The following is a 12254-nucleotide window of genomic DNA, read 5'->3' on the forward strand; positions in this document are numbered from 1 at the left end:
CTCAAAAATGGAACTATGAAGTGTTAAGAGGTGAGGATTTAATAAATGGTGAGGATACAGTGCTGGAGGAGTGAAGTTAAACTGGCCCATGAAGAGCTTTGTCGGTACTCTAGTTCTTGTTGAGGAGGTTGTTCTATTTGTACTCCTATGCATTTTTACTGTCGAACTTCCAGAAATTCACGTATTAGGAACCTGCACAGAGACTTATAGAGGAGATCATTAGAGAAGCCATGCTGCCAGAGGGACTATTTTAGGCTGCTGCTGGTTACGGTAGAAAGGAAGTTGCCTATTATAGGTTATTTTCTACTTAAAAAAATACTTGCAGATACTTTCAGGTGGCCATATAGGACAAGAGGCGGTCATCTAGAAAGTAATAAATGCACATGGTTGTTAACGTATTTTGGGATTAAATCAAAAGCCATTTTAATATTTATAATAAATTTTCGTTTTTTTCTACCACTTTATCTGTTTAACTTTAGCTTTTCTTCTGTTTTCCACCTTCATGTCAGATGTCCTCCCCTCTCTCCATTCCTGCCTTGTTAAACCTCTTCTACCGGAGGCAGCACTGCTTCTTTTTCTCAGTATCATTTTTATTTTCTGCTCTCATTTCCTCAGTATTGTCTTTGCTATTCTTCATTCTCTCTATATCTTAAGGTCCCCGCTCTTCCCTCCTTGTCAGAGTGGGTCAGAAATTTTTTGCTGGAAAATGCTGATTTATTGAAATGGAAACTGTTCATGGGAAAGATTCAGTTCTAATTAATTTCACATACTGAAAAAAATTAAAAATATTTTCAAACCGAAAAAGTTCCTTTTTGGGGAGGATCAACAACTTTTTGTTTTGAAACTCAAGTTGATTTTAAAAAATCAAAATTGAAATGAAACATTTCAGAATTATCTAAATGAAATGTTTTGGTTGATCTGATCTGATTTTCTTTTTTTTTTTTTTTTTTTTTTTTTTTTTTTGAGGTTTTGACTTTTTGACCAGATTTGAGATGGAAATTTTTTTTGAAATCTTGAAAAATCTCGCAGGATGGGAAAAATGTTTTCTGCCCAGCTGTACTCCCTGTTGCATAGTCTAGCCTAATTACTATACTCTTTCTACTTTACACAGTTTTATCTTGCAACAAAATTCTTATCCCCTTTCCATCAAATTTTGCATCGAGACACTGTCCTGTAATCATATTCCTTTCCCAGCCAACCAGCCACAAAACCAATATGAACTGTGAGTACATGTGCTTGACTATAGGTGGGGATAAGACATAACGTTGGGGCTCACAAAAAGTTTAAACCCGCGATGTAGTAGAATTGGGTTAATTGGTGAGGGTTTTATTTTCTGGAGCAACGCTCCTCCTTGATAGAATATATTAGAGCACCAGATGCAAACTGTTCCATTTTAACTTCTTCATTGAGGAAGATTTAGAACCCACAGAAGTGTTAGTTGGCTTGTTATAACTAATGTAAACTACTCATGATTTGTTCTATCTGATAATCTTTTGAAGCCTTTGTTTACAAAGGAACAATTACAGGTGTCATTCTACTCTCTTAATCACTGACCTTACCCCATGTATAGTTCAAGGTACTTTGGTGTTTAGTTCTTTTCACTATTTTCAAAGAGTATCCTTCATATCCTCTAGACAGTTGGCCGATCAATCACAGCTATTTTCCTGCATTACTACAAGAATATTCTTTTGAGCAATTTCAAGACTCAATCAGTTTGACAGTTGAATCTGTGACATCTCAGTACTAAAGCACTCAGTCCTAATTACTATATTATGCTTGTCAAGAAAAGGAAATAGATTAAGATCAAAACTACTTGTTTCCATAGTTCATGTCATAATATACAGTATATGAAAAGAAGACTATGGTTTGTGATGTCTAAGCTTTTTGCAATATATGAGTGTTTGAACTTTTTATAACTAAAAATTTCTCAAGAGCAGACTCAGAAATATGAGTTTGAAATACTTTGGAAACATTTCTCCAAATAATTAAAGTTTAAAAAGAACAGCACAGAGTGATAAGTAATGTAAGTATAGAAATTTTGCTTGGATTCAAGAACCAAATTCAAGTGGGATAAATGAGCAGTACAATAATTCCACTGATGTCTGCCAAATTTATTATTTTAAATAGGATTAAAATAATAATACTTTGTATTTATATCTATCTATTTCCTTTCATCCATGGATCTCAAAACACATTACAAACATAAATTAATTAATAGAGCTGGTCAAAAATTTTCAGATGAAACACGTTCCCGTGGGAAAATGCTGTTTTGTCAAAACGGAAACTTTCCACGGGAGCACTTATGTTTTGGGGAAAAAAATCAAAATGAAGAATTTTAATAATGTCAAAATGTTGTTTTGACACTTTTTGAAAGAAACATTTTGATTTTTTCATTCTGAAACAGTTTTTTGTTTTGCACTGTATTTAATATTATAAATACAAAATTTTTAAGAAGTCAGAATTGAAAATAAATACTTTGATTAACCCTAAATGATTTTTTCTAAATGTAGTTTTGTGGGACATTTTGAAATCATTTTCATTCAGATTTTAAATTGTAAAATTTCCTGTGAAATGGAAATTCAAGTTCCTGCACAGTACTATTAACTAAATCTTTCTTGTGTCTGGAGGATATCTTTTATACTTATTATATAGTTAGGGAAACTGAGGAACAGCCAGCACTCCTAATAATAAAGCCGTGGTTGAGATAGAAATAGAGCCTGGTGCTTGATTCCAGTCCTCCTCTAAATTCTCAATAACACTCCTCCTACCCTTTTGATTCTGAAAGGAATCCAGATGTTTAAACTGTTAAATTGAATATTCATAACCTATTACAGCCACATTAGAGCTGGAGAGACCAGAGATAGCTGTAACGATCTTGGGGATCATTAAATAACAAACCAATAAATGAGAAAGGAATAAAACTTTAATAAAATGAATTGGAGAGCATCTCTGGTGAATTGCAGCACACAGCCATGTGGGGTGTGTTCCCAAGCTCCGCCTCCGAGGCACATCTCCAAATTCCTATGTCTCTAAATTATAATATAATACAAACATATCTCTACAATAAGCTATCTGTCCCTATTCTTCCTTCACACTACACTCATTTTGAAGTTAACATAACTGTAGTCATTGTGGTGCTCGTGGTCAAACTATCTGAATGGAGGGGGACTTTCTTCTATAAGCAATGTTTTATAAACAGGGAGGCTTCAGTGAAGTCTCATAAACCTTGATACTTTGAGTATTGACCAAGGGATTACAGAAGAAGCTTTGTAGACTGTGCTGTTTAAATACTGCTGTCTTTAACAGTTTCGTATTTATTTGCACTTGCATTAACATTTGGCACATCTAAAAAGTGTATGAAGTTTGAGATGCCAGTTGTGGCTCCATGGTTAAGGTTGAGCTGAATTTGCACTTAAAACAAGGATTTTATTTAATTATATATGAAAAATACATAGGCAGTCACCATCTTTCCTGGCATCAATCTGGGAACAATGGGAGATGGGGGAGATTTTGAAAGACAGCAATTGTTTGTGAATTTCTCTGAAGAAGAAGGTTTTATGCAGCAGCCTCTGCTTCAAACTTTCAGTTATGAAAGATAATAGAAAAATGACTACTACTCCTCAATATTTATTTTCAAAAGATACCTATTGCACTACATCTGCTCAACAGGGGAGAGAGGGAAAGTAGTGAACGTTCAGTGTTGGTATGTGCAAGCGCATGCGAGTATGAAAAGGTTGAAGGGGGTAGGAACCTCTGTGTTTGTGCATGTACACATTTGTGCAGGGGAACGTTGGTGGTGGAGGAAGGCAGGAAAAAATGTGGAGAGTATATTTAGGGGAATGTGGAGGACAGTGTGAAGGAGAATTTGGAGATGTGTGTGCAGGGAAATGTAAGAAGCTGCAAGAAGCATCGGGAATTTGGAGGACAGGCGAGAGGAGTAAAGTGTGGTATATTCTTCAGCCACTTTGAGGAAACAAAATAGCTGTAAACCCCGCTTAATTGGCCAGTATGCTCTGGCTGCTTTGTGCTATGTCAGAATGGAGTAAAGCAAAAAGCTTGATATTTCATATTTTCATATCATTAGAGAGATTCCCCTGGAAACCGTCTCTTTGTTGTTTGTGTTCATGTATGAAATTTTTAATATAAAAGCCATAAATTAAGATGTAGTTAAGGTTGAGAATACATATCAGTAATTTAGGGTAAAGTTAATTACAGCAGGAATCAAGCAGGAAATTCAGAATTAAGTTTAATTTGAAAAGAAATCCAAGCATGCTAAGGTATGGAAATGTACAATTAAAGCATTCAGACAACTTTGACTCTGCCCAGTAGTGACTTCATGAGAGGGGAAAGATATCTAATGTGTTTTTAAAAATCTATGGTGCCAGATTAAATTAATTAACACTAAAATAACCTAATCATAAGAGTATTGTATAATGTCACTAAAATGCACACATAACCTGCTCCCCTTGTTGGTTGTTCTGCATTTATTCTAAGCTGTAAGGTTATATATTTAAACATAGTTTGTGGTATATAAGGAACATAATATATGAAATAGGGAAAGTTAGCAGTAAGGCTGTAGGGATTACTGCATGAAGGGAAGCAGGTTGTGTGTGCCTGGCACTTTGTGGACATGTTAAGAACAATGAAGTCCTTATCCTGTGAACCTGAATGTCTGAGGGGCCTTTTTGCAGTGTTTTTTTGCATCTCTGCTCAGGCCTTCCCTTTCCAGCCTGGCTCCTGCCTGTCTCTACATTGGTATCCCTGCTGAAAATCACAGCTGTTTGTGGGATAGTAACACAAGTTAGTTTGGCACATCACCAACTGGATATTCAAATGTGATTTTCAAAATGAAAATGACCACTGACTGTTACTGGTTCTTTAATTGACTGGTAATGACTCGTGTGTAAATAAACTTTTTCTGCTTCCCGTTATATTTGGAAGGAAGTCCATTCAGTCGTCCGCTCAAGCAGCCCTCTCCATCACTGTACTGTCTAAGAATCTCAAAATAGAAATAAGGGATTTTTTTTGCCACTCCCTCGCTCTTCTTTGCAGCTCAATAGGAGAAATAGCTTGATTAGCATAATGGGATTTTTGTTTGAGTGTTTAATACAGTGAGTGGTTGTATTGTGTACATGAAGAACTAGCTATAGGAAAACCAAGTTGAAGAGTTGAATTTTGCATTTTGTTCTTAAAGTGATGAATTCTGTGGCCATTCTCATCTCATGTGGCAATGAACTTCATAGTTCAAGGCCAGCTCTTGTGAATCATCTGTCAACAGTGTCATCGTTCCAGGGGAACACAGCCACATAGAAGGTTATGGTTATAGTGGGAGAGTCCATCTTTCAGGTAGCTAGGGTTAATCCTATGGTGGGTTTTGAATGGCAGGGCCGAGACCTTGAACTAGATTTTGTATTCAATCCAGAAGCAGTGCAGAGAGCTGAGAGTTGGTGTGACATGGTCACAGAAGTCTCTGCTTCTAAGCAGATGCATGGGTGCATTTTGTATCAACTGCAGCCTCATTTCCTGTTTGGTGCTCTGAATAACAACAATGAGAAATGTTTGTCAGAAGAGAACATATATTAAATAATTCAATCTTGGGGTCTCCTGTCATTTTTTCTGACAGATGGGCCATCTTCTTGCATCCAAAGCACCAAAGAGAGATTCATAATTATTAGATGGAAGTTGATCGATTTATAAATTCAGCTTTCTGAGTATTGTCATTTAGAAATACAATGAAGCCTTTAAGTAAGGGCCAGTCCCTGTGTAAAGCTGTTTTGTGGCTGCTAAACTTTCACATTATACTGAAGTCAAATATAAACACCCCTTTTATAACTTGCATGTCATTATAATACACAGATGTCTTGGCTCCGAAAGCACATTTATGAAGTGAGTATAGTGCTGGAATTAAGCCAGAGCCGAGACTCAGTAGTTCAAGGAGGAGTCCCAATACTTCTCACGATGAGAGGTCAACTAAATGCTAGGGGGCCTCCCTAATTCTGACAGCAGAATTCCGACCCTGAAAGTGTGTGCTATATAAAATTAATTTTTGAAAAGCCTGTTTGGTAATATAACATTGCTTTGGGTGCCTACTGAAAATACCTACTTGTGTTTAGTGTATGCTTATTCCAATTATTGAGATTGTTCACTAAATTGTCTTAATATTTATAGGCTTTATCAATACATCTATATATATATATATATATATATATATAATATATATATATTCATAAAAGCATATTAACATAGATAGCTAATCAGTAAGTAGATTTTTCCACTGCTTATTTAGATAAGACCACTGCTGAAGTATACAATTTAGTTTGATTTACATAGCACCTTTTGTATTCAGGGTATTTTCAGGTACTTTACAAATGTGTGAATTAAGTGCTGCTGATATGCTCAACTAAACAAATGGAACAGCCAATGTCTGCAGTAGCTCACCTACAGCCCTGGATATTAGAACCTCTTTTGTTGAGAGACAAAAGATGTGGGGTTTAACAGAAATGTGATGAGGTGTGATTATTTATTTTTCTATAATTCAGTTTGTAAATTTGTCTGTTACGTGAGACTGAGATAGGAATTGTAAATATTGTTACTCCATTTATTTTGCAGATGGGAAGACTGAGGCATAGGGATTAAGTGCCAAGGCCACCCTTTGAGTCAGTGGCTGACCCTGAAGTAGAGTAAAGGAATTCCTGACTTCCAACCCTGAGCTCATTGCAGAGTAACTGCAGCAACAAAGCTTAATAAGTGTGATTCTAATATTAATGTTAGAAACGTATGTCTCTGTTTCAACACTGTATATATTGGGTTAGATCTTTGGCCCTCAGTGGTTGCTTTGCGCTGCTCCAGCAGTACAAAGATGATGAATAGTTGATGGATCTGGACCTCTGAGGTGTCCCTCCTAAGTTTTTCCTAGAGCAGTGTAGAATCATTCTCTCTCTTAGCCTCCATCATGGGCGCGTGACCAGATAATCTTTATGCCCTGTGACAGTGGGCTCCCTGAATAGCTCCTGGGGGCTGTGGGTAGCCTTCATTTATGCTGAGATTTGAGCTAGCTCCAGTATTTGAATCTGAAAGGTATCTTAAAATATCATTTGTTCTCAGCCTCTAATCCTACGGCAAGTGTAGCTCAGCCAAACTAGAGGATCTTATTCCTTGTTTCTTTTGTTTTATTCCAAAGTGTATGTCTGATCTCACAAGTCTATAATGCAATACAGTGATTCTTCAGATTTCTTACATTTGATACTATTTGTAGGTATTGTACATTTTAATGATAGTAATATATTGTTTTTGGCAGAGGAGCTAGTGATAGATGATTTATTGTTTGGCTCGTGTTTTGTTGTAGCAGAAAAATACAAATTAAAGTATTCTATTTATTACAGCTCAGTGTGCTAATATTTCTATATTTAAAACCATGTTTGCAACTAATGATTCAAGAAATATGTGGTATATTTTGTATATAAAGATAACCAAATGATAAGGCCTAGGCTGTAGGAATGGCTCACAATCAAGCCACAGAAGTAAAGTATTTAATCAAGCCAAGAAAAATCATGAATGCAAGACTTAAAGATTAATATAATACCAATATATCTTTTGTAAACAATTCTTGTCTAATCGCAGATACTACAATTTAGTTTGAAATGTCAGAAAAGATGTAGAGGGGAGTGGCTTAGGAATTATTTTTGTTAGTGATGACTACTTTTACTACTTGGTCTTCTTAAAATGTGACTTCTGCTTTCAGGTAGAATTGATTGTTTTAAATTTCTATGGCTTTGCTTTTTATAAAAACTGTTGAGGGGCAAATTCATGTCATAATGAAAATATTTCACTAGCAAGAGGAAAAAAGAACCTAAACAAATTATTTTAATAGATGATAACTGCATCTGTGTAGTGGGTGAGGGGGAGAAACCTACGGAAGACAGAGGGTTCCATTCACTCAAAGAATAAATAAAATTATGGCCATTAATTGAGTCTTCTTAAAATAATACAAGCAACCTTTTGAGAATAAGATTCTCTTTCTTTGAGGCATTCCTATATTAATTTCCATTGGTTTAAAATACAATTATCATTTAATAACTGGAGCTTTTTCTTGTGCTTTGTGCTAGTTTACAAAACAGAAGGTAAATGTGATGGGTTTTTATGTCAATAAGTACCTGGAAGGCTCCAGGGTGAAGCAGGTTCTCAGTGATTCTTGTTGGTATTGGATCCAAGCTGCAAGGAAGAAAAACATATAACTCAAATGCTTGATGTCAGGTTTGGGTTCGTATGTTTCAGGCCCAGCAAAGAAATGTCTAGATTTTTGTTGTACTAATCAGTCTGAATTTTTTTTTAAAGCAATTATTGACAAACCTCAGTATGTAATAGGATTAGTGGATGCTGTAGCTGGCAATTTGTTGAGGTTGAAAGTAGGGTTAGGTGAACTGTTTCAGATAAAATAAGAACCCAGCCTTTAACTTTGCTCTTTTATTTAGAACTGAACTCAAACCAAACATTTTCTTTTCTTTTCTGAGATTCTGAAACATCCAATATGTGTTTTCACTTCTGCCTTCTGTCAGGCTGCTAGACTCAGAAGCACTGAAATACAGTGAGAGGCTGTTCTCATTCTCTTTGCAGTTGGGATCAGAAACAGAGGTGTCAAAAATATCACAAAAGGCTTGATATTTGTAGCCCAGTTTTGGATTCTCAAGAAGGTTAAGGAGTGTGAATAATTGGCAGATAAGCTTCAGTTAAGCAACTGAACATCTGAATGCTCATCTGAACTCGCCAATCTCTGAACCTTTTGAAGTTTGCCCATCTCTAGTTTAGAAGAGAGATGATTAATTTACTAAGGCTATGTCTAGACTGGTGGTGGCAAATTCGCTGCCGTCAGATTGATTTATCCAGATCGATTGAGTGGAAGTGGAGACCTGCTCAATCGACCCAGAAATAGACGCTATTAATCCACCTCTGCCAGGTGAAGTAATGCTGCATCGACGGGAGTGCATTTCCGGTCAGCGCAGCAAACTGAAGACACTGCGGTAAGTAGGATTTAGGAATTAGGAAACTACTCTATGTAGCTTGCGTATCTCCCATCGACTGCCGCCAAATTTGGTTGCAAGTGTAAACATAGGCTCAAATGGACATGGCTAAGGAGTCGCAGTTAATCCCTGTAACTAGGTGTCTGAAGTGCTGGGATGGTCTGAGATTTCCCATTTGGTGCACTTTGCTCATGTGGCCCTCAGGCATTGGTTATGCCAGTTTTTCAGCTAGATTTGATAAACCAGTGATAGGCCATTTCCCTAAAATAGGTGAATGTGTGACAGCACTGTGCAACAGAAAAAAATTGATTATAATAATATTTTAGCCAGTATATTTTTTAAAAGTATTTCTTATCATTAAGATATATTTTTTTGGAAAAGACTGGAAATACTAGTGTTGCCAATAGGTAAAGTCCCCCTGATGCTCTTTTGATGTACAAGACATACTCAAATGTCTCTGATTTCCATAGGTGGAGAAAGCAGTGTGATACGGAATAGGAACCTCTCAAACTAAACTTACTTTTTATGAACTTGTATAAATTATTCCAGAGGGGTAGCCATGTTAGTCTGTGTACGGCAAAAACGAGAGTTCTATAGCACCTTAAAGACTAACAAATTTCTGTGGGCATAAGCTTTCGTGGGCTGCAACCCACAGATGCAGATCTGATGAAGTGGGTTGCAGCCCACAAAAGCTTATGCCCACAGAAATTTGTTAGTCTTTAAGGTGCTACAGGACTCTCGTTTTTGCTGTATAAATTATGTTAATAGAGGAATTTCATCTCTTATATAGCGTCCTTACAACACATGCATTAGAGAGGAAATATAAATAGAGCTAGGCAAAATTTTCAGAAAAATAGTTCATTTGCCGAAACATACAGTTTTGGTTGACCCAAAACTATTTCAATTTGCTGACAAATTCTGAATATTTTTGGAAACAAATATTTTCTTTGATTTTTCGGTTTGGTGGCCAAAACAAAAAATGAATTATTTGCCTAGCTCTAAATACAAGACAAACATTTCTTTAATGTGAGTACTTTTATGAAATATTGTTTTGAACCTTGTTAGAGATTGTGTATATGCTTTTGAGAATTGATTTTAATACTGATCTCCTCCTAATACTTTTGGCGATTTATTATATCAGATGTTTTTGTGAGCAATAGCCTCACAATATTTTTTTTTCAGATTTAAAGTTAGAGAATTTCTCAATACTTAAGTTGACCAGTAAGTGATGAAGCATTGAAAACTAGCTGTCAGACGTAAATTGAAGAATCACTACATAAATATATGATCAACAGTATCCCACAATAATTAGAATACTCAAAATACTGTATATTCAATCCTTGGGGCTTGCGGAGCTCTGCATGTCACAGGACTTGAAGGGAGGGGAGAATTGGTGATGGTACGCCACCTTTTTGAACTCTCGTCTCCAAATCCACGTGTTGACCTGGGACCAGTTGGGCCCTTGGTAAATTAGAGCAGCTTTGGGATTGCTCTAATGTGCATCTGGCTGCACTCTCCCCAATGGGGCCATTTGTTCTGTCAGAATTACCAGAGTGTGGCTATAACGTAATTATAACTCCAATGCTTGAGGTGGAGAGTCAGAGAGTGTGGCTTAGAGTTGACTAAAGTGGTCCTACACCTTTCATGCTGGGAAAACAGTTAATTTGCCATTTAAATTGGCTTTGCAGTTGCTATGTGCCAGCAGATCTCAAGCAGCTGCATAGGGTCCAGGATCTGGCTCCATGTATCTAAAATTATGTCTCAGAATATTTCACCAGTATTTGTTTTTATTGTTTTACTTCAATCTGTTAGCAACAGTAGGTGCATTTAGACAGTGTAAGCAAAGAGAAAACTCTTAGAGATAATCAAGAAGGAGAAATTTGTTATATAAAAATGAATGCAAATTTAACGTGCTTTGGAAACTTAATTATATTAGAAATACTGAGGTCAAAATTTTCAAATTTTGGTGCCCAAGTGTAGACTCAACCTCTGAAAATCAGACTATGTATATGTAGAAGCCCCACATATGGATTTAGGAGCCTAATTTTGGAAAACCAGCTTTGAAAATGTTAGCCACAAAATTAATCCAGTGTCATAATACTTGTCACATACAACTTTTTGGAGTTCTTAAAAAGTAATTTTCAACCTTTGTCTGTGAGTGAATCAACAAAAATTATTGAAAACAAGTTTTGGTGGAAAAAAAGTTTTAAATTGCATGCCTGATTTGGAAGAAATTGCTGTTAATGATGCAATCTACTTTTCATCCTTTGATACATAATTCTCAAAGTAAAGTGTTTTCTCCCTGATGTGCTGACATATTTATTTATTCTTTTGATATTTAAGAAAGAATTTAGTTACTCTGTTAATGTGTATGACATCATCAATGTATAAAATATACTTGCTGTATGTGAGTTAATAACTTGCCTCATTCATTTGTAGGTTTCCAGAGTGTATTTGTGTTAACTAAATTTGAGGCATCATTTTTCTGTGTGGAAAATGTGACTGCTGTCTGTCTCTCTTTTTCTGTTTTCAGGCACTGTTTTAAGCACCTTAGATAAGTAGTGAGAAACTAAAGGTTGTAGTTAATTGTCCAGAACATGTGATTGGAATGCCAGTCCTGGCATAACCCAAATGAGTTACACTGAATTTGGCACAGAGCATAAAAGAAGCTGAAGTCACTTTTAATTACATGTCCCCATTTGTAAACAGGTGTTTGCCCAAGGGGGAACGCACCAACATTAGTTTTCAAGCGTTATGGAAGAGTGATTCACGGGAATATGTGAACATTTCTAACCTACACACCCCAAATATATTTTTATCCTTTTAACAATCCTTTTAGCACTTTGTGTTCAATGAGATATTGCTTGCAGCAGTGAAGGAGATTGCATTCCAGAAATGTGGCACCCTTTTTATCTGTTAGCCTATTTAATGAATAGCGTTTCTAAATTTGATTGGCAGCTTCTTTTCCCATCTTAATTAAATTGGTCCTTTACCCAATGTCTTTGAAGGACAGAGCCTTTGTTAAAGATGTCAAGTTAGTCTTTTATTGTTTGTTTCCATGGGGAGTAGTTCTTGTTGACAACAGTTGAAATAAAGGTGTGGAATCAGGAATATGCTCCTTAAAATACTCATTAAATCTGTCTTAATACCAACAATCAGGACAAAGAGGAAAATGTGCCTAATGACATTACCTTCTCCTTCACCCTGAGAAGCTAAGAGCTCATAGCATTTCAATTA

At 36.1% G+C, this 12254-nt stretch overlaps 1 protein-coding gene across 6 annotated transcripts in view; it reads left to right on the forward strand.

Moving 5' to 3' along the window:
* The window catches only part of BBS9 (Bardet-Biedl syndrome 9), a 417433-nt gene that overhangs the window by 163008 nt on the left and 242171 nt on the right, over positions 1-12254 (forward strand). The window contains exon 20 of one of the 6 annotated variants that reach the window (XM_067562499.1): positions 6610-6741. The exons of the other annotated variants lie outside the window; for them this stretch is intronic. Within the exon in view, the coding sequence (XP_067418600.1) occupies positions 6610-6636 (27 nt within the window). The 3' untranslated portion in view covers positions 6637-6741. Of the gene's footprint in view, positions 1-6609; positions 6742-12254 lie in introns of those variants that run through there. 6 annotated transcript variants of the gene reach the window in all.

This window comes from Emydura macquarii, unplaced genomic scaffold, assembly GCF_026122565.2.
Source record: "Emydura macquarii macquarii isolate MOO-44397 ecotype Brisbane River unplaced genomic scaffold, CSIRO-AGI_Emac_v2 contig_2432, whole genome shotgun sequence".
Classification (NCBI taxonomy): Eukaryota; Metazoa; Chordata; order Testudines; family Chelidae; genus Emydura; species Emydura macquarii.